The 23,755-nt window shown below is 40.0% G+C and overlaps 1 protein-coding gene across 1 annotated transcript in view; it reads right to left on the bottom strand.

Moving 5' to 3' along the window:
* Positions 1-23,755, bottom strand: part of LOC117511477 (cyclin-dependent kinase 17-like) — a 135,849-nt gene that overhangs the window by 11,848 nt on the left and 100,246 nt on the right. The window contains exons 6-16 of the mRNA XM_034171498.1: positions 11,231-11,278; positions 11,017-11,125; positions 10,723-10,817; positions 10,543-10,605; positions 8,783-8,906; positions 5,392-5,512; positions 4,076-4,173; positions 3,888-3,993; positions 3,712-3,754; positions 1,134-1,224; positions 982-1,059 (exon numbers count right to left, since the gene is read on the bottom strand). Coding sequence (XP_034027389.1) covers positions 982-1,059; positions 1,134-1,224; positions 3,712-3,754; positions 3,888-3,993; positions 4,076-4,173; positions 5,392-5,512; positions 8,783-8,906; positions 10,543-10,605; positions 10,723-10,817; positions 11,017-11,125; positions 11,231-11,278 — 976 coding nt within the window. The remainder of the gene's footprint in view (positions 1-981; positions 1,060-1,133; positions 1,225-3,711; positions 3,755-3,887; positions 3,994-4,075; positions 4,174-5,391; positions 5,513-8,782; positions 8,907-10,542; positions 10,606-10,722; positions 10,818-11,016; positions 11,126-11,230; positions 11,279-23,755) is intronic.

The raw sequence follows: 23,755 nt of genomic DNA on the forward strand, positions 1-23,755 counted from the left end.
TAACGCCGTTCACCTGTCGTGGCCTCGGAGTCTCGCGGAGTATTTAGTCCAATTTTGCATGCCTTTTTTTTTTTTTTTTTACAGTGTTCTGTGTTCTGCGTATCTGTTTATAAGAATCTTGTTGCCCAGAAGAGAAAAGAGCGCCAACAACTACTCATAACTGTGTTGTCACACGGAAACAAACACCTGCTGCAGCGGATGTGAGTGGGAAAAGGCGCAGCGCCAGGACGCAGAGGCCCGATCTGGGAAATACTGGTGAGTCACTATTAATAATTTCTTATGTGTCCCGACCTCGTTCGTTGATCGTTAAAATTAATTCATTAGTTCTAAATGCCATCATAATTATTTATAGGAAAACGTTCTATTTTATTTCTCAAACAATGTTTGGGCCTGAAAACAGTTTGGTATTATTTTCCTACTAAGGTTTGAACTTGAGAGTAGTGTTTACACACGAGAGAAAAGTGATGAAAATGTTCATGCCTGATTGAGAAAGTGTATAAAACTGTGTATGTGAGGGGTTTTACAGCTTTGAAATGTCTATAATAATTGTAAAAAATAAAGCTGACTACGTCGCAATTTCGCATAATACGGGCTATTTTTTAGAACGTAACTCCAGCGATTAATGAGGGACCACTGTAACACTTTATTGATTATATACTACAAAACAATTGATACGACAGCCGCTTTTGATGCTCTATTGACACGCGTCGTGATTGGTGGAGTTCTTTTTCATTGCCGTCTTCCCGGCTTCCATGTCGTAAAATGAGGGTGTGTCTGAAGCGGAGTCTGAATATTTATGGGCGTGTTTATTATAATTACGATTGTTTCCACCCGCCGCATTTATCAAGATCACGTCAGGCGTACGCCAGAAATGGGCAGGTGCGCACTGCTTGATACATGTCACGGCGACTTTGGTGACGACGCTCTAATTCACTCAGAATTCCTCATTTTCTGACTCATGTTTCTAAATGGGGAACTTACTCGTCTCTGGATAAACTGAGGATCTCTTCCCTGGATCTTTCTGCAGCTGAATGCCTTTTACAGAAAAGATGGATGCAGCTGAAAAAGAAAGCAGGCTGATGAGACTCCAGTTGTGCATTTACTGAATGCACACAATGTGGTAATGTGCTTACTGTCAGCTAGTGTTTGAACCTGCTCCCCCAGACTTCTGAAGTATGAGTGCCTGAGAGCGTCGTCAGCTGACACACGTTTCTTAGCCTCAAACTAGATAGACAGAGACAAAGGTGGGAAAAAAACAGATAAGCAGCAGAATTAGTATGTTCTAAGTCATTAGAGACATTTATCATTTTAAAAGCAGGTTGTTTTTTTTTAAATTACAACTGTGAGAGTGCATTGTGATACAATGCACTGCAGTGTAGAAATGTGATCATTTTCATGATGAGGCTGAAAACAAAAGCATGAGATTGACAGTAACACAGCCTCCAATAGATGCTGCAGTGTGAGGGCAGAAAAACAGAGCATTACATATTAATCCTGCTACACGTACAGTACACTGCAGTCACTCAAAGGACTGTTCCAAGAAAATAATTATCATCTCTATGGTGCTTACACCAAACAACTTGCATCATACTCAATATATTCAGTGAAGAGGGAACAGCCCAGCGCAGAATACGGCACTGCCGCTGTTATCATCATCGCCATAATCGGCATCATCTCTAAATTTTACTTCTTACTCTGAAGACAGGCAACAATATGTGCCTTGATTGTTGGCATATTGTCGCTGGCGACGATATGTACCGGTGACATTATGCTCTGACAAAATGTGCCATGAATGTTGGCAGAGACAATATATGCTCTGCGACAATATATGCTGTAACACCCTGCCAAAAAGGCAATATTTTCACTGGTAATGAACAAATTTGAGTGAAATTATGTGAATAGATAGATAATTCATTCATTTATTTTCTATACCCACTTAATCCAATTAAGGGTCACGGGGGTGATGGAGCCTGTCTCTATTCACACCTACGGTCAATTTAAAGTTTCCAATTTACAAAACCTTTGGATGTAGGAGGAAGCTGGTGTTGCAGACCGAATGGTCCGCCCCTGAAAATTGGTCCGCCCTGCCTCCACTGAGCATGCGTCATTTCGGAGCTAAGCCACTCATCTAAGACAGAGTCTCTTCACCCAAAGTAATCAAATGGATAATGGGATTACTAACCATCAGATGACAAGGTAAAACCTCATAAATAATTCTAAAGTCAGTTTTAAGCAGAAACGAGGCTGTTTTAAGCAGAAACAAGGCGAAACTCAGTGACGCTTTGAAATGACCGACACGCAGCAAACGCATAAGCTAGCAGCTCGTGTAGCCACAGCACTCTGATCGCTTCCTACATCTATTATGATGAAGTAATGATGAAGTAATGCTGAATTTATGCGGAAATGATTGTTGTACAAAAGCTTCAGATATCTGTCTCTGAGACAGATGATGACTGGAGTGCAGTTTTAAGCAGAAACGAGGTGATAATCCGTGAACCGTGGCTAATGACACCTGCTCAGTGAAGTCAGGGTGGTCCAATTTTTAGAGGGGACCATTCGGTCTGGACACCGGAGCACCCAGAGGGAACCCATGCATAAAGAACCAGGCATGAAGCTATCACAATCACAAAACCATCTTGCTTTGAGGCAACAATGATAACCGCTTAACCATTGTTCCTCCCTAGATAGATAATGTTCCAGGAAATACCCATTTCTGCATGTGGAGGTTTTTTGGCCTTTCTTGGCGCAACTCCAGAAGACATGGAAAATGGAACCAGGAACCTTCTGTTTTGAAATCAAGTGCACTAGCCAACTGGCCACCGTGCTGTCATACCAAATTGCAGCAATACGACTCTTAAAGGCAGTGACAGGTGACATTCTGATGGGTGTACTTCATTTTATGCCCAAAACACACCTGTGATTAATTGACTTAATACAACCCTTATGCACCTTATTTGCGCTAAGATTACGCAACATCTACATGGAAAAGTGGAGCTGAACATTCCCCAGAAGCACTTGATTTTTGTGCTTTCGACTCTGCACTATAAAATGTCAAGATAGAGCCCATAATATAATTGCACATCTATTTCACATGATTTATGAAAGAATTTTCCTTCTGTGCTGAAGAGAGTTTTTAAGGACAGCGAGGAACAGGTTGACCCATATCTTAGGGTCAAAGATTAGGCTGCTGCGTGGAACAACTGAGTAGTTTCTATTGCCGTGGTATATGACCCTGGTGACTAAATCTATTTTCTGCAGAAAGGTGATAAACAACCACTGCTAGGGATGGATTAAGGGTGGCATCCACATTGTCTGTGGACTTTCTCTTCTGTTCTGTGACGCCATAAACCTTCAGTAAAACGTAAGACATCTGGATTTCCTGAGTTTCACTAATATACAATTTTTCTTTGACCAAAAACAAAGAAAACAAGTGTTTATTAAGACAAGAAGTGTGGACAGGCTTCTTGGACAGTACAGTTTTTGGATCAAAGATTCTCATCATCAGGCAGTACTTACTGACACATATACTGTAAATATGTCTCATTAAAAAGACAGGATTTCAGTAATTAAAAAGGTTCTATTTTCTGAATTTTGAGACACGGTTAAAAACATTTTTCACCTATGTACTAATAAAGAGTCATAAGTTTGTGGCTTTTTTCATTCAAACCTGTATGATCACAAAAGTCTTCTGAACAGGACAATGTGTTTTACCTGTAGGAGAACTGAGAGCAAGTCATGACCATCGTTATCTATCCTGTGTGGAAAAGACAGAGATGTGGTCAAGCAGAAGAGGTGGACATGCTTCAGTGCCTTCTGAAAATGGGTCATCCAGGTTATTACAGCTAATATGAGTCATTAAATGTGCACATGCACTAAACCTTACACACCTAGGGGCGTGGTTGACAAGAGGCTCTGCGTGGTATCGGGGGAAACTGTACGTTTTAAACTCTTCACTGGTAGTGATACCTGGCCACGTCTCTTCTGTAGGCGTACCTAAACATGAAATAGATCACTTAATATAATGCAGTGGAAACACACATGAGAAAATCATAAGAGAACGCAAATGGTGTCTCACCAAGGATGCGAAATATGAGGTGAAGTTCATCCTCCACAGTGGATCCAGGAAACAGAGGTCTGCCTGTGATCATTTCATAAAAGATACAGCCCACGCCCCTTGACCAAGAGCCAGAAAGAGCGGAGGGAAAAAAAAAAAAATCACAACAGTCAAATGATGAACAACAGAGTGAATGTAATATTACCACATAAATGTAATTACTTTTTGTGTCACCAATAATTTAAAATGCAACACTATGGTTTGTGCCAAATTCAAAAGACACTTTATATGGAAAGAAGAGGAATTTTCTTAAGTATTAACTGCTCTGAATGCCTGCATTTTAATTTTATGCAACATAATTCTAAAACGGAAGTTGACTACATTCCCATCAGGTTCTCATACAAAGTGTGAACGGGTGAATTCCAATTTATAGCCAAATCTGTCCAGCTGATAAGCTGCAAGACAATGCTGGGATTTGAGTTTCAAGAATGCCACCACGCTGACTGACTTCGCACTGCGGAAATGTGTGAAAATAGTACGAGTAACTGCGTCACAGGGGGCTGACGCGTTCCATAAAGTGGTTGCTTCATCTCTGTGGGATGGTCAAGAAGCCGTGGAGTTAGCTGTTTCAGCATTTTTTAAGGCCTCCATGGAGTTTTTGCTGCATCTAGCTCAGTGTAGAAACAAGATACTAAAAATTTGCTGATGTTCATAACTAAATATCTCCACATGGTGTGCTATCACTGTGTGACGTTTCATTGAAATCCACCGAACGGTTTTGGAGTTGTTGAGCACAGAGGACACGTGGATAGACAGACGTACGGACAGGGAGATTCCTAGTCAGAATTTTTGACTGCAATGGCATCAGCGTGAGCTGACAAAACTGTTCTAAATGTCACTGTCATGAAGTAATTAGAAAAAGTGATTTTAGTGTAATTACACCAGTGCAAAACTTGCAGGTCTAATTACAGTTCAAGCCATGATATAACAGAGAGCATATGATTACTGCTGTAAATGTAAAACACTGTAATTTTGGAAGAACAAGGTTTAAAAAAAATCTCACCAGCTCAAAATAACCCACTAATATTTACAAAATTATTAAAAATGTAAAAGTACACTCCTTGACTTTACATAGAACATGAAAGCAGTCCTAAATTAATACTTTTCTCCAAACTCACTGTCAGCAATCTGAATCTAGATAGCGAAGTGTTTCAGAACGGCAGCAGCAATAAGCTTGGAGGAAATCTGAGAAGTGGAGAAATGGCCATTGGGAGAGAAGATGCAGCAGATGAAGAGAGATGAGCAGGAGGGGAAATGCAGATTGTGTGTTTTCTCACCACATGTCAATGGGTGTAGAATATTCTGTGGAGCCCAGAAGCACATCTGGTGGTCGGTACCATAACGTCACCACTTCATTTGAGTAGGTCTTAGTAGGAACAGACTTGGCTCGTGCTAAACCTGAGTTTAAATACAACAAAAACAACAATTAATCAGGAGAACTGCCTTTTATTTGTAGTATTTTTCATTTAATATTACTCATTCTTGTTTTTTTTGTTTTTCTATAGGCACAGGACAAAAATGAAAAAAATGGTCAGTGATTAATAAGTATAACCAAAAGTGATAGAGAGAGTGGCGACATGACGAGTCAAAAAAAAAAAAAAAAAAAAAGGTCACGTGACTCGTGGTGCCATCTTGGTTCCAAAATGGCGTTCGCTATTAATCTATTAGCTATTTTATTTATTTATTTGCTGAAAATGCCGGGTTGCTGTGCATTTGGATGCACAAATAGACAGAACAAGGGCTTCAAGATGTACAAATTCCCTTCAGAGCCGAACAAAAGAAAAATTTTGGAAAACAAAGTCAGCTGTGAGGGATGGAAGTGACTTCACTGTCAAAGTTTTGAGAGGTAAATTTATTGTTCAGTCCCATGTACAGTAAATTCACCGAAACCATCATCGTATAAACCGGATATTCGCAGTCACCGGACAAAAAAGTCCCAATGTTTTTGTATTGTATACCATTTAATAAAGTATATAATGGATTTTGCACAAGGGATCTTTCGCTCACATCGGATAAAATGTCCTGTTCGACTGCAATGGATTTCCATTAAAAACCCCTCGCATGTGGGACCGGAGTAATTTCCGTGATTAAAAGTTTTTACACACTGTGCTCAGGCTCGGAGCCACAGTAAGGCATCACTGGTAAAGCTCGATTTGCGACCGTATAACCAGCATGAACGTCCGCAAATCATCATACACAAGGGGGTTATTCCCATTCTAATCCAATTCCATGGTTTGCACGGTTTATTTTTCTGTAGGTAATTCAGTCGGCGAGGCTTACTGTGAGGTAGTGTCACTCCAACAGTGGTCAGGGTGCGGAGCAATACATCCAAATGTGAAACAGTCGAATATTTTGCCACCATTACCCCAATATTATACAGTCTGAAATCTCCCATGATTAACCAATCAGATTTGCAGAAAAATGTGACTGGATTAGAATTGCTTGTTAACACAAATAGCAAATCAGCCAAACACATGGCAGCAACTCAATGCATTTAGGCATTGAGACGTGGTGAATACGATGTTCTGAAGTTGAAGCTGAGTATCAGAATGGGGAAGAAAGGGGTTTGAGTAACTTTGAACGTGGCATGGTTGTTGGCTGGTCTGAATATTTCAGAAATTGCTGATATACTGAGATTTTCACACACAAACATCTCTAGGGTTTACAGAGAATGGTCTGAAAAAAGAGAAGATATCCAGTGAGCAGCAGCTGTGTGGACAAAAATGCTTTGCTGATGTCAGCGGTCAGAGGAGAATGGACAGACTGGTTGAATGGGTGACTCCGTGATGCCGTCATGTCAATATGGACAAACATCTCTGAGGACTGTTTCCAACACCTTGTTGAATCTATGCCATGAAGAATTAAGGCAGTTCTGAAGGCAAAAGGGGGTCCAACCCAGTACTAGCAAGGTGTGCTGATTTCACATCACTTTGTGGTCCATGTTGCCTGTAATTTACAGAGAACTCTGGTTCAAGCCATGTTGGTTTCTGGTGGGTCTAAGAGGCAGTACGACCACTAGAGGTCACTATTGAGGCTTTGGAATATAAATATCAACATGGGTGATTCTTTAACTACGGGCACTATTGGCCTTGTAAATGTAATTTCCACCACACCACTGCCTTACAATATAAAGCGCCTTGGGGCGACTGTTTGTTGTGATTTGGCGCTATATATACATGTGCTCTGATGTCACTGTTTATCTCCACAGAAACTACCCAAACAATCTTTCATACAAACTGTTTAAAGGGACATTACAGTGTTGTGGTGGAAATTACGGCAATAGTGTGGGGCAACTACATTTTGTTTAAAAAAAATCACAACAGTTGTATGACATTGAATACCCCAATTAGGTTTTGATTATTTTACTGATATTTTATTCAGAGATATTTTAAAACATTAGAAAAAACGTTTCTTTACCATTCATTTTTATCATTGAAGATCAAAAGTCTGGGTGTGGGACAAGCACAAAACGGCAATATTTGCATATAATGATGCTGAAAAAAGGTGAAAAAGTCATCATAGACTACTAGAACAAATTTCTTAACACACTTTCATTGTAAAGATAACTATAAAAGTGTGAAATTTCCACTTTTTTCTGTTTTTCATACAATATGATCAAAGGACATAATAAGTGCCCGTAGTCTAAGAATCACCCTTATATTTAAAATTCTCTGCAATTTATCAGACATCATATAAAATAGTAAGCTCCTCCTTTTCTGCAACCCCACATTACATTGTGAATGGGCACTGGTAGTCTTGAATTGAGAACTTTCTGTTTTGAACACAAGTGCACTAAGCACTTGGCCACATATTACCCATACATTATATAAAATCATCTTCAGAAATATAAATGAAAGCTACAAAACACAAAGTTATTATCACAGATACATCTTATGTGAACAAGTATCTTCTTTTTGTTGTTATTTCTTCATCCAGTTTAGTTCAGGATTCATTTTTGCAAGTGCTAATACCTTCTTATTTTCTTTTGCTCAGAACAATTTATGGGAACGATAGCCTTTTAAGCAACTCTTACATCTTTCTGAGTTTGGTGCCGAGTTCTCCCGAGCAGTGGCTGGTGTGTCTCAGGGGGAGTCAGCATGCTGCTGGGCACGGGGCAGCACAACTTCGGAAAATTTGCTTAAACGTGAGTCTATTGTGATCATGTTTGATATTTTCAGAAGGTCTGTGGACTCCAGGCCACCTTGACCATCTTGTGTTTCACTTGGTGCAAGCTCACTACTTATCAGCATTCAATTTTTTACAGAAAGTCCAGAAAGACACACTGGGAGATGTCAGGAGTTGAGGACGGAGTATGCCCCCCACCTTTACTGTGCCATCCCGAGCTGAGGTAGGTGGAGTCCACTGAGCTCCAGAAAGAAACACGACTTTTCTCGTGGTGTGTTTGCCGAGGAGGACTCAGTGCCAAACATCACAAGGCAGGACCCGCTGTGGGTCAGTTGGACTAGGTGTGCTGAGGTCTAGCTCAGCAAATTATGACACAAAAGGAGACAAAACTCAGCCAGGTATAAGAGCAGCTTGAATGAGGAAAAAAATATAAACATGCTCCAAACTGACCACATTAACCTGATGAATCAGTCTATTATATTAAGATGTCAGACAGCAAAGCAGACTGATGATGTGAATCCAGTGAAAATAGCAATGGCATACCAAAGTCTGCTAGTTTAAGTTCTCCCTTTTCATTAATGAGCAGGTTCTGGGGTTTGAGGTCTCTGTGGAGGACCTTCCTTTTGTGGCAGTATGCCAAACCTCGCAGCAACTGGAACAGAAAAATCTGCAGTGAAAGACAGAGAGAAAGAGAGAAATAATGAGTATATCAACTAATCTATCTATTTCTTTGTTTCAGCTGAAAAAAATAAAAATAATGAAAAGCAATACAAAGTTTACATGCTGCAATTCAAAGGTGTAATTTTTTAGGTCATGTGACCCTTAATAGACCCCTTGCAGTCACCAGATGCGCGTGGCAGCACTCATATTTTCCAGAGTGTAAGTTGGACCGGAATGTAAGTGGGACCATTTATCTTGTATGTGTAACTCATTTTGCAACATAGCGTTTCCCTGGGGGCGAGTTTAGTAATGGACAGGAACTCAGAAGCACATGTGGCCGGTCCCTGCCCCATCTGCGCACATGGAAAAGCAGGCAGTCACGCAGCAGCAAAGTCACGCCACTTCCGGGCAAAAATTTGCCCGGAAGTGGCGTGACACAGCTAGTTGGGACAATTATTAATTTTTTTTTTTTTTTGCTGTTCAGCTTTAATTTTCTGTGTCAGTGAAAAAATACTTAACACTTGAGCTGAAAACTATTTCTGAAAAGAATTTTATGCGGCGAAAATAAATGAGTACAGTAGCAAAAGAAGGAGGCAGGAACTGGCCTGTCTTATGTCAAAATGAGCCAGTCAGATGTGCAACGCTCTCCAGCCAATGAAATAGAGGAACTTGCTGCTGTGTGCCTGCCTCCTTTTCCGTATGCGGAAGAGACGGAGACCAACCAGAGTAGCACACAGTAGCACACTGGAGTCTGTACGATTACTTAGGGCCCCTTCACACATAGTGCAAAGGTTGGTCGATGTCTGGTCGATCACAGTGAAACAGCGCGAAACAGTTCAAAATTAGTGCACCACGAAACATTGCACCGATGGGCAGGGGTGCACGAACCCAGTGCGAGAGTTCATGCATGCACCGGTGTCTTTCGAGCAGGAACAGTGCGAGGTGCAGCACATGGCGCGCAGCTTATGTGGTATAAATTAAAAAAACAAAACAAAAAACAGCTGGTACCTGTGGAACCACATCACACAACGTATGTGGTATAAATAAAAACATAAAAACCAAACTGTCCAAACACAGTATGTGGTGTCCAGCTGGGATGTCCAGATCCACAGATTTCCACAGCCGCTTCAGTGGGAGGACACAGCTCCTGTCATCTCAGCGCACAGACCAAAGCCACATTCGTGAGGAACTTAGACAAATTTCTCTGCGAGTATGAAAGTGATTGTCTGCAGTTTGTTATCGTGCCAAGAGTGCAACTGGCCACACATTTTCACAGTGCCATGCGAGCTGTTAGATGTTCGTGCGTGTCACCTGGAATTTGGCCGACACCTGCCGCGAGAGGGTGCGATGGATTTGCACAGCACACACTTTGTTTTTCAGGCACTTGTGTGCGCAAATAGTTGTAGCAACAGGTGTACGAGGCATTGGAGGCAGGGACGACATTACACGTGTTATGTGACTTTGATCAAAAGAATTCATCAGATGGACATCAGACAGCTAGCCCAAAGCAACATGTAGCACAAAACAGTGGATTTACAGAGGAAGCCCTCAGGTGTGGTGCACAACATAAGGACTGTTAAATTCTAAAAATATGAAAGATGACAAATAAATGGGTGATGAAAAACATACAGTAAATAAATTACCTTGACATTGTGAACGCTCATGATGTTTCCGCAGTCATCCATATACTGTTTAAGGTCTTTTTCCTGATGGGAAGTGACAAAGAAGAGAGGATGGAAGGAAGGTTACATGAGGATGACACACCTTTTCATGGCACATGAGACAAACAGTCACAAATATGCACACACAACACAGACACTCACCAGGTACTCAAACACCAGAGTCAGGCACTTGTCAGTGTGGATAATATCATGGAGGGTGACAATATTGGCGTGCTTCAAGTCTTTCAGCAGAGACACTAGGAAAAGACAAACATCAGACTCTGTCAGTCAAATTCAGACAACCTGTGAGGGAAGTAAATCCGCTCATACTTCAGCTCAGGGAGCTGCAAGACACTAAAAACTGGAAACATCGTAACTGTGACACTGTCAAAAACTGTGCATGTTTCTTGACAGCTCTTCTGTCACTTCGCAGATGCAGTAACAGCACATCTGTACCTTCACGGATAGCTGTGCAAGGAGCGCCCTCCTCGTGCTCAAGTCGAATTTCCTTTAAAGCCACCAAATTGTCTGTTAACTTGCTTCGCCCCTGAACACAGTAGCGTAGTCCCCTGTAGCAAAAGTGCACAAATGTATTTGTGAAGTAAACAATAAACATTTGAAAACATTTTTTTATAGATGCACTTTGTTGCTATGAGCTCACCTCCCCCTAGTTGTCCAGTTTGATGTAGGTCTCAAGTTTCCCAAGCCAATTTTCGGACTACCGTGTGGAAAGACGACAGTTCATGGTGTTCATAGTGTTACTGATGTGCATTATTTTCCATTTGAATGTGGCCTCTGAAGCATTCCATATTTGAGCCACATCAATCTTGAATCTGCTACTGTAGGACAGGACTCTTTGGACACAATTAACCAGCGGCATTGACAGACCAGTTGGTCACCAAAGCATCGATATGCTGTGTTTTGTGTGTGCACTGATGTATTACCAGATAGGATGGTATGATATGTATTTATTCTGTATAAATTCATACATGTACAAAGGTACTTGAAAAAGGTTCTCAGACTCATTCGGAAAGCAAAGTATCTATAGGTTCAACATGTGACCTTCCGTGAAAGGAAAATGAAGTTTAAACATCGGTGGACCAAGTACACTGAAGTTAAGATTGGAAGATTAAGGAAGATTGTGTTGAAAATAATGCAAGAACAAACGTTCTCTTGTGCTGTTTTCTGGGTGAGAACCTTTTGAAGTACCCTCATTAAATAGAAATACAAATAATTATCATGGATAGTGCAAAGTATAAATAAAATACAGTTATTGCAATAAAATAAATAATACACCCTCAATACAATGAGTATGCGCACACACACACACACGATTGGCCAGATCCCCCCTGCAAAAGAGGTCTTGATCTCAGTGGGTTTTCTTATCTGGTTAAATAAAGGTTAATGAAATACAGGTTAAATAAGACTAAACATTCAAATAAATACAACAAATAACAAAAGTGGAAAATAAAGCGACCCGAACCTGGAAAAGCGGTTGAAGATGAGTGATGAGTGGAAAATAAATCATAAACAAATACAATTTAATAATAATTATATCATGGTCAGTGAGAATTCCATGTCTAACTGGCGTGCATTATTTTTGTGTATACGCACACGTAGTTCGGCGAGTTAAGTCACTGTTATAATCACTCCGCTCTGGTTGTCACCATAGCAACATGCCAATCAGTTGGCATAGATCAGCTGTGTTTTGACAGGTGAATGACAGAAACGTGATAAAACATGGATTTCCAAGTGAATTTTAATATTTTTGGCCAAAATAAAACGTTTGAGGAATGTGAAGAGGAGGAGAGCAGACAAGAAGGCGTAACAACGGCGTAAAGATCATCGGATGAACTGGACAAGATTGAAGACAGGAAAGAAGAAGAGAACCTCTCTCAGTGGCCACGGAGCTCTGCGGCTGCGGTATACCAAGACCCTGCGTCGCTGTGGATTTTTATGCAAGAAGTCTATCCTTGCGGGCTGCCAGAGTGCTCTGCATCAAAACAGCGAGCGTAGTCTCTGGACCTATTGCCAGAGTTGGCCGCAGCTTCACACAGCAGAGACGGGGGCGGTGTGAAGGGGGCGGTGTGAGTGGCCCACTGCGGTGCTTACCGAACCCACAGACTCGGTAAGCGCATCGGAGGCAAATATCTTGAGACTGGCATAAAATAGTCCCAAATACTTACGCATTTTTATCAAATTCTGTTAACTTAAATAAATATTTGTGTGTTAGCTCACTGTGTGGGACCATGGTATAAGCGGATTAAACAACTTGAAGCCGTGCATTATACGGTTTTAATGCACTTCGCGGAGTAACACCATGCATTCAAACCGTATAATGCACGGCTGCGAGTTGTTTAATCCTTACTTAAGAGCTGTGACAGACTGGCGTTGTCCTGTCCAAGGTGTACTCTGCCTTGCGCCCTGTGACTTCTGCTGTGACCCTTGATTGGAGTAAGCAGGTATAGAAAATGAATGAGTGAGTGAGTGAGTGAATGAATAATAACAAACTAAAAATGCCAAACTAAGGAAAACATTTTGAGAAACACAATCAGATCAAGGATTAAAAATGGCCCCTTTAATTTGCGTTACTTGTTTTATAAAAACAATCCTGGGTTGACTTTGCTCTACTGACTGAGACTCACCATTCCAAGCACCAGTCTTAGTATGCTTTCCACATTCCTTTACTCTGGATACAACGCAAGAAAATTCACATTTAAAATACTCAAGAGTGATACGAGTGAGAATGTTATACATGTGATCAAGTTATACCACAGGAAACAAAGCTACTGAAATAAACTGCTCTGGGAGGAGCATTCAGCAAATACTTCATGATTTTGTTCTGTATAACGTGTATTCTGTTGTAAACTTTTTGTAGAGACCACTATGTCACGCTGAACAACAATCGTCCAAACTGCATTGAATCAAGACAGATACAACCATTTGGTACTAATATCAAATGTTCACCTAGATACGTTGCTTCTGATTCAATGGCATTTTCAGCACATTTAACTTTGTTGGAGCCGAGTGTATTTATTACATTTTTTTTAATGCAAATAAGATCGATCCAGTTTTACCAAGATGTAATCATACTTTATTCTTAGTCAACCATCCATGAACAGATTCCAGCATCCCAAAAAATGCCATGTTGCAAAGAGCATAAAATAAAGTCAAACCACATTTTCCTAAATTTTCTACTTGCACTGTGTCAATATTAAAGTCGCATTTTGTGATTACTTACAGCATATACTGCTGTTAAAGTTCGTATTTTCCATAGGGACTCTTCATACATTGAATCTTCACAGGACGTTTCTGTGGTAGTGATATTGTGAGCAGTAGTCGCTCACACATTGCGACCCATGTGCAAGATCAGCAGTAAACAAACTGACCAGAAATATCTTCTAAGACTTGGAAATGAGTATATTTAAAAATATGTGCCTAGCTGGCCATATTTCTTTATTTACTGTATTGGCACCAACATACCAACGTTAGCTAGCATTATTTCAGTGCTATTTTGAGCTTGTGGTTTTTTTGGTTGTTTTTTTTTTTTTAAGAATTCTACACACTAACCACACATGCTAAATACACTCCACAACAGACTAACTGCACTCTCCAAACACGCCAAATATTACAAATCCCTCAAATATCAAAACTGTGTGATGGCTGTCTGCTTTCCTCTCTCCGCGCCAAAAACACCCACAATTTTCCTTCCCTCAGCAACCAAATTATGTGGATTGGTGATCATTTTGTATTGGTTTAGACTGTGCAATTTCCACCAATGACAAAGAGAAATTTGTGTTTCTTTTTTTTTTATTTGTAGTTGCTACAGGCAGAGAGGAGAGAAGGAGGAAGAAACTCCTGTTTGTGCGCATATTGCACGAGGCGCACTGCACAAGCAACCCCATGTGGGGTCTGTGATCAACCACATGTGGAGTTGGTGACTTTTTGATTGGTTTAGATTGTGCGTTGTTCCACCAATAATAAAGGGGAAGTCGTGTTTTTTCACCCCCGCCTCTCTTGCAGTTAGACAAGGAAATGACAGTTGCTGCGGGTTTCTACAAAAACGTGCAACAAAAATGACAATAATATTCATGAAAAAGCATGGTGTAAAAAATTATTCATAATTCAAGTTATACTAGGCCAATCAAAATTTAAAAACTGGTATATAGTTTGAAATGTGCACTTTCAACACACATTCAAACGGAAACTCAAGAGTGGAGTGAATTAGATGTTACGTCCGCCTAATTCTGTCATGTGACTCTGACGCGGAGACGTGTCAGACGACTCCAAGGGTTAATGTAATTTCTCACATATGAAGCAACTGTCAAAGGTGAGCATGTCAAAGTACTATTGACATCAGAGGTTTGATAACAGTATGTAAAATGTAACGGGAATAATATCACTAAAGTTATATAAAAATCCCTCAACTTACCCATTAACTACACATCTTCATAATTGCTAATATTGTGTTAATATTTTACACCAAGAACCAAGGTCATATCTACCACAGAAACATTCACTGCAGCCTGTCACCAATATATGAGAAACTTGTGTTATTTTAGATGGAGAAATTGTGACTGACAACTGTTTGGTTTACGTTTGTTTGTGTTTAACGCTGTAGGTTGGGTTGTTTTGCTTGCATGACCTCTTATGATTCCTTCTTTATGTTCTCTAATGCCATATACCAACACAGTGCAGAGTAGCTACCTAAACTCTGTAAGTGAGATAGAGTATCTCGTCAATAGTTTTACATCCTCATTGAAGACAACTTTGGATGCTGTAGCTCCTCTAAAAAAGAGAGCTTTAAATCAGAAGTGCCTGACTCCGTGGTATAACTCACAAACTCGTAGCTTAAAGCAGATAACCCGTAAGTTGGAGAGGAAATGGCGTCTCACTAATTTAGAAGATCTTCACTTAGCCTGGAAAAAGAGTCTGTTGCTCTATAAAAAAGCCCTCCGTAAAGCTAGGACATCTTTCTACTCATCACTAATTGAAGAAAATAAGAACAACCCCAGGTTTCTTTTCAGCACTGTAGCCAGGCTGACAAAGAGTCAGAGCTCTATTGAGCTGAGTATTCCATTAACTTTAACTAGTAATGACTTCATGACTTTCTTTGCTAATAAAATTTTAACTATTAGAGAAAAAATTACTCATAACCATCCCAAAGACGTATCGTTATCTTTGGCTGCTTTCAGTGATGCCGGTATTTGGTTAGACTCTTTCTCTCCGATTGTTCTGTCTGAGTTATTTTCATTAGTTAATTCAATCCAACCATCAACATGTTATTAGACCCCATTCCTACCAGGCTGCTCAAGGAAGCCCTACCATTATTTAATGCTTCGATCTTAAATATGATCATCTATCTTTGTTAGTTGGCTATGTACCACAGGCTTTTAAGGTGGCAGTATTAAACCATTACTAAAAAAGCCCTCACTTGACCCAGCTATCTTAGCTAATTATAGGCCAATCTCCAACCTCCTTTGCTCTCAAAAATTCTGGAAAGGGTAGTTGTAAAACAGCTAACTGATCATCTGCAGAGGAAGGGTCTATTTGAAGAGTTTCAGTCAGGTTTTAGAATTCATCATAGTACAGCAACAGCATTAGTGAAGGTTACAAATGATCTTCTTATGGCCTCGGACAGTGGACTCATCTCTGTGCTTGTTCTGTTAGAACCTCAGTGCCTGCTTTTGATACTGTTGACCATAAAATTTTATTACAGAGATTAGAGCATGCCATAGTATTAAAGGCACTGCGCTGCGGTGGTTTGAATCATATTTGTCTAATAGATTACAATTTGTTCATGTAAATGGGGAATCTTCTTCACAGACTAAAGTTAATTATTGGAGTTCCACAAGGTTCTGTGCTAGGACCAATTTTATTCACTTTATACATGCTTCCCTTAGGCAGTATTATTAGACGGTAGTGCTTAAATTTTCATTGTTATGCAGATGACCCAGCTTTATCTATCCATGAAGCAGAGGACACACACCAATTAGCTAAACTGCAGGATTGTCTTACAGACATAAAGACATGGATGACCTCTAATTTCCTGCTTTTAAACTCAGATAAAACTGAAGTTATTGTACTTGGCCCCACAAATCTTAGAAACATGGTGTCTAACCAGATCCTTACTCTGGATGGCATTACCCTGACCTCTAGTAATACTGTCAGAAATCTTGGAGTCATTTTTGATCAGGATATGTCATTCAAAGCGCATATTAAACAAATATGTAGGACTGCTTTTTTTGCATTTACGAAATATCTCTAAAATCAGAAAGGTCTTGTCTCAGAGTGATGCTGAAAAACTAATTCATGCATTTATTTCCTCTAGGCTGGACTATTGTAATTCATTATTATCAGGTTGTCCTAAAAGTTCCCTAAAAACCCTTCAGTTAATTCAAAATGCTGCAGCTAGAGTACTGACAGGGACTAGAAGGAGAGAGCATATCTCACCCATATTGGCCTCTCTTCATTGGCTTCCTGTTAATTCTAGAATAGAATTTAAAATTCTTCTTCTTACTTATAAGGTTTTGAATAATCAGGTCCCATCTTATCTTAGGGACCTCGTAGTACCATATCACCCCAATAGAGCGCTTCGCTCTCAGACTGCAGGCTTACTTGTAGTTCCTAGGGTTTGTAAGAGTAGAATGGGAGGCAGAGCCTTCAGCTTTCAGGCTCCTCTCCTGTGAACCAGCTCCCAATTCAGATCAGGGAGACAGACACCCTCTCTACTTTTAAGATTAGGCTTAAAACTTTCCTTTTTGCTAAAGCTTATAGTTAGGGCTGGATCAGGTGACCCTGAACCATCCCTTAGTTATGCTGCTATAGACGTAGACTGCTGGGGGGTTCCCATGATGCACTGTTTCTTCTCTTTTTACTCTGTATGCACCACTCTGCATTTAATCATTAGTGATCGATCTCTGCTCCCCTCCACAGCATGTCTTTTTCCTGGTTCTCTCCCTCAGCCCCCAACCAGTCCCAGCAGAAGACTGCCCCTCCCTGAGCCTGGTTCTGCTGGAGGTTTCTTCCTGTTAAAAGGGAGTTTTTCCTTCCCACTGTAGCCAAGTGCTTGCTCACAGGGGGTCGTTTTGACCGTTGGGGTTTTACATAATTATTGTATGGCCTTGCCTTACAATATAAAGCACCTTGGGGCAACTGTTTGTTGTGATTTGGCGCTATATAAAAAAATTGATTGATTGATTGATTGTACACATTGGAATTAAATATCAGACAAGGGAGGAGAAGGCAAATGTATGTCACTCCATGTCGGGTGGGTGCCTCAGCCCATCTCAAAGTGGTTTTTCCGAAGATATGTTTTTGGCACTGAACATTCTATACCTGGTAACCAGGTAAGTACCGGTCTGATAGATGCCAAGGACTGTATAGTACTTCTTCTACAGCAGCTTTGCTGCATAGGACATTCTATTTGGTTGTTCCTTGTTTGGGCTATTTTTTTGCCGCTTATTTTTGTCTTTAGAAACAACCATCACAACAAAAAACATATTAAGTTGAAACTAACTTCAGAAACAATTCAGTGTTGCAGACAATGGGTCAGGATAAAGAAATTGGCATAACTGACTGTTACTTTTGTGGTGTTTTCAGCTTTCTTTATGACTCCATGATTTTCTATCACTTCCATTCTACCAAGCTGTCAGACTGCTCATTCGCAACTTCATCATTAGTACTTACGGCAAATTAAACTTTGCTCTGCATCCATGAATCAATTGGCTGCTGGATGCTGCTCTTCAAATAACCTTCTGATATTGCCAGTCTGCCTTTCAGACCGATCACCAGCCACTGATTATTTTCCCATCACCACCATAAGTGCTCCAGGATATTTGCCTCAGGAGATGCATTTCCCAGTTTGTAGACTCTCTGTTGAGTCCTGTTCTATATGACATCACCTTTATGGGCCTGCATTCCATGTCAAGTCGTAGCTTGATGTTGTTTACACCAAACCCATTAAGACAAACACAAATCAGAAAATGCTGGGATGATGTTGAAAATACAAAAAAAACAAACCAAAACAAAAAACCCTGCACTAATCCCAGTGGTGTCAAAAGTACACACATTTGTTACTTAAGTAGAAGTATAGATACTGCAGTTTAAAAACACTCTGGTAAAAGTGGAAGTATCAACTTGACCTCTTTACTCAAGTAAAAGTGAAAAAGTATGTGCTCCAAAACCTACTTAAAGTATAAAAGCATAAAGTAACCTTAAAAAAAAAAGAGAAAAAAAAAAGGTAGATGCCACTATATGAATTGAAAGCTTCATTTAAAAACTGATTCGTTCTACATGTGGCCCAAGACCCAAAACCCTAAATTACCCCCCAACACCACCTGCACGAAAATGTTTCGATTCTAGAAGCTCTGAAATGCAATCTGGGACTATTCCAGACAATAAACTGTAGTGAGTGCAGCATCCATTTAGTGAGAAAAAAAAAAAAAACTTTCCTTATTCAGATTCATTCCAGTAGTATTCTCCTCTTACTAGGATGCAGCAGTTTTCTAGTTTGGCAGAAAGTTCTGGAGTAAATCACTGAAGAAATTAACACATTGACAATACGGTTTGACCGAAACAAACTGTCATTAAACTTAAATAAAACAGGGATGAAATGGAGGTGTAAGAGTCACTAGGTGTTCACAGGAAACACTTATTTCTGTATGTATGTATGTTCATTGTTAGTTGCTTTTATATTTTATTTTCTGTTGTGTTTCTATTCAGGTTCTTTTTGTCTCTTTCTCTGAAATTGTATATAATAATTATCATTAGATTATTAATATATAAACAAAAATAAATTTAAGAAATATTACAATTTGAAAACAAATGCACCCGAACGTGAAGACAGCTGGAACTGCTTCATGCTAACTTTTAACATTGAAAATGCCATAGACATGCTAACGCGTTAGCGTCGCTCCCGTTTTTAAGTTACAAAATACATCTATCAACTGTTTCAGAAGACCATAACAGGTCGGTTTAACATAGAAAAGGTAAATAATACTCACAGAAGTATGCTCTTTAGCGGGGGAAAATTAAGCAAAAGAAGAAGAATAAACGAAACAATAGGTCGAAACATTGCTTCAATCTGTGAACCACTGCTTCGATTGGTTCAAAATCCATTCCTTTATCTTCATTGATCCATGTTTCTGATATAGCAATTATGTTAAATATTTTTTTAAATTGACTTAAATATTCTTTAATGTTGTTAAAGTTTGCATACAGACTTCTGCTGTTGAAATGGATTATTGATAATTTGTTATCTGTTTTAATGATCCGATTAAACTGTTCATCTGTATAATAGCAACAACTGTCATTAATATTTGAGAAGAAATTATTGTCCGGGTCTATATCGTGCTCCAAGTCCAGTACATTGTGGTCTGTGTATTTAAATGTTCTCAGTTCTACTTTTCCATGATCAGCAATCCTGTGAGTTATATCCTTCTTGTCTCCAATGTAGATGATGTAGTAGATGAATAGGTTCCTCTGGTCTGTGTCTGGTGTTGTGATGTGTTTGTGTCCTCATACCTTATTGGTCGTATTTGTCCAGTTCCTCGATGTTCCTGATTACCATAACCTTCGCTTGTTCTGGTGTTCCATTCAGTTTGATGAATGTTTTGCATTTGGATGTCCATGTCTGTTGAATTTTCCCTGCTTTTTTAAGAGACGAGCTTTCCTGACGATGTCTGCGTTTCTTTTGTGTCAGATGTTCATTGATGAATACGTTTGTTCCTTTGAGTTTCCGTCCCTGTTTTAACAATGCCATTTTATGTTTTCTGTTGACAAACCTCATTATAACAGCTCGCTTGTCTCCATCCTCTCTCCTGGGCAGGGGATGGCACGCTTCAATGTTATTACAGTCCATTTGAATACCTTTAGATTGCAGGAAGTCAGCCACCTGTTGTTCCACTGAGCTGGCCTCCTGCTCGCTGGCCTCCCCTCCGCTGTCTTCTGACACCGCCCGTGCGTAGGATCGGGTTGTAATATGAAATTCCTGTAATAATAACGTCGTTCATCCTTGTGTACTGTTCCCAACTCCGCAACACGGTTCTCCAGGTACACCAGATGCCGGTCTTTCTCGGCATTCTGGATCCGGAGAGCCTTCACTTCTTCCACCAGCTCCATAATGGATTTCTGCTGCATTTTAACAACAGAGATTTCCTCAGACAAAAAGTCCAGGGACTTCTTGATATCGTCTCCCTCCTCCGCCGTCAGTGCCTTCTTCGGACCCATGGTCAGATAACTCCGCGCTGGCACCTCGGTAAAGCCGCGCCGGTGAATGTGCGCTGGTACCTCGAGCTTCCGGTGGATGTGCTCTGAGGCGTCAGCGCACATCCACCGGCGCTGAAGCCAAGAGTAACGAGGCTTTGTTTTAAAAATGTAAGGAATAGAAAGTACAGATACTTGTGTGAAAATGTAATAAGTAGAAGTCAGAAGTAGGCAGAAAAATAAGTAATGGAGTAAAGTATAGATACCTAAAAAGTGTACTTAAGTACAGTAACGAAGTATTTGTACTTCGTTACTTGACACCTCTGACTAATCCTGACATTAACTTTGGCTTTTGTTTCATTGCCAACAGAACGAACAAACAATATTTTATGTTTTGTGTGGTTGACTTGATTTAGTCTGTTAATATGCATCAATTTCTGCATCTGAAGTCCACAACACATCCCAAAAATGTGGGATGGTAAAGCATTTAGCACTTTGTACTGTGACCACTGCTTCTCACTTTTGGCAACGAGGACACCAAGCAATAAAGCGTTTCAGGTGTTATTATGCCCCATGCTTGTGCAACAGTATGGGGTCATCGTTGTTGCATTTTTAATTTTTGTTTTAAATTGCTCTAAAATCTCAATATACTTTTCTGCATTAATGGTTCCATCACAGAAGTGTCAGTGATGTCAAAGTAAATGTAAGAATCACTGCTTTTTCTCTCATTTATTTCTCCCTTTTCTATATCATGCCAACTTTTTCTGATTGGGGGTTACAGGAATTACATATTTCTAAATCTCTAAACCAGTTGGTATAGTTCACAGCTGTCCTTGCATAGTAAATTAATCTCTAATTCAGTTAATAATTGTGAGGATGCATAATGCATGTTGCCCTGGGTTTACAGGTCATGAATTATAGATGGTTGTAGCCATGTCAAGCTGTGGTGCCCACAGGGCTGTCAGTTTGTTTCTCCCACTTTCATGTTCCCTCATTTATTTCTCCTCCTTTGTTGAGACTTTTGCGGCTGTAATTTTGCTCGTGTACTGGATATCTCTCTCTGTTCCTGTCCATTTCTCTCCTGTTGTGGCATGCTATGAATGGCAGGCCAGTACTAGGACATGCTCAGCTATGCACATGTTTGTTGTGCATGAGGGCGGGGTTTCTCCAGTGACCAAGTTAGCTGATGAAGCATGTGATGTGTTTAAATCCATGCCTAAAAGCCAACACCAGAATAAGATCGGCCACAATAAAGCACCGAATCACTGAATTTGCGTGGGTTTGCGCAGATTGCAATTACACACGTCATTACAAAGGATTCTCACATTTAAAACATCAATTTGTCTATATTTTGCATCTGAACTTTGGTATCTGATATTCTGTAATAATTCAAAATATTTAATTAAAAAACAGATACTGAAAAAGGGGAGTTATGTACATTGTGGAAAGACAAAATTTGTGATAAGGTTCATGTTGAAGCCACAATTATAAGTCGAGCCGTCGCACAAACATGCAGCTACCCTGTCTGTTTGTGACGGCGGCTGTCAGGAGCTGTGCATCCTCATAAGCCACACACAAATAAGATAAGACTTTATTGATCTCACAGTGGAGAAATTCACAATGCACAAATGCACACATACATGAAAACACACTCATACTGTATATACTATCACCACCTCCCCATTCCAATAAATAAATATTAATGTAATATTATTAAATGTCCACCTCTCTGCACACTGAACTGTGGAGCCTCATGTTTTGTCTGAGGGTATGTGCGCCAGCATATGCTTTCAAAAGCAATGGCTTCATTTCATTCCCAGTGCTCCATTGAGCTTACTCAGCAGAACTGTGCCAAACCGAGCTCTACTGGCAAAATTAAAGAAACATAAAACCAAGAAAAATGTCTATTCTCCTGCATCTGTACAGACAGATTTGTACACTGACAGCAAACTTAAGGAATGTACATGTTTAAAGGTGTAGTTCCTTTTGATTTTTCCTAAAATTGAACCCATTTTCTTTGTGTTGAAATCTACTTGCCATAAAGTACCTTTATTTGTGTGGTATTTTGCAAAAATTACAACTAATTTTATTGCTGGCAAAGTATTTTGGAAGGACTACGCGGCAAATATAGTGAGTCTCCTTTGTGAGACATGAAGGACAATATGAAGAAGAAAATGCATCTGCAAAGTTTCAACTTCATGCTGCATTAAACGGAAATGTGAAATTTGCAACTAGGGATATGGACTGCATTTATACAGCGCTTTTTCCATCTGCATCAGACGCTCAAGGCGCTTTACAGTAATGTCTCACAGTCATCCCGATTTCAGGGTGATGCCATACAAGACGCTCACCACATGCCGGGAGCAACTAGAGGATTAAGGACCTTGCCCAAGGGCCCTTAGTGATTTTCCGGTCAGGCTACTAGATGGTCTAGTGATCAGACCATCACCTTGCTTAATAACACATCTAATGAAGCTACAATAAAACAGTAAGTTTCTCCACTGACTAATTTGGGCAAATAAAGTACAAATGGTGTAGCTGTAACATTAGTATTAGGGATGGCCTGATCAAGGTTTTTTTTTTTTTGCACTAAGAAAAAGCTCCACTTTCCAATCCAAGCTGCTCCTTAATGTTTTATTTCTTTATAAACCTTATGTAGACACAAGGGCGCAACACAGAAGTAGAAATTGGGGGGAACAAAGTGAGAGGCCCGCAGGGCCGAAGCCCATAGGCTGGGGGTCTGGGGGCCACTGTAGGCCCCCAGAAGCCAACGGTTTCTAGATAAGCTCAGATGCATTCTGAGCATCCAGAACAGTAATTTTAATGTTTTGAGAAGACCATAAGTGGACACCATTTGACTTATGCAATTTGAAACTGTGGATATAAGTACTTTATTCTGAGAATAGCCAGCATTGATTTTATTAACATCCTGGTGTAAATAAGGTATCACCACATGTGTAGAACTCAAAAAGAATGATAGGTTGAGTTC

The sequence above is a fragment of the Thalassophryne amazonica genome, chromosome 6 (genome assembly GCF_902500255.1).
Source record: "Thalassophryne amazonica chromosome 6, fThaAma1.1, whole genome shotgun sequence".
Classification (NCBI taxonomy): Eukaryota; Metazoa; Chordata; class Actinopteri; order Batrachoidiformes; family Batrachoididae; genus Thalassophryne; species Thalassophryne amazonica.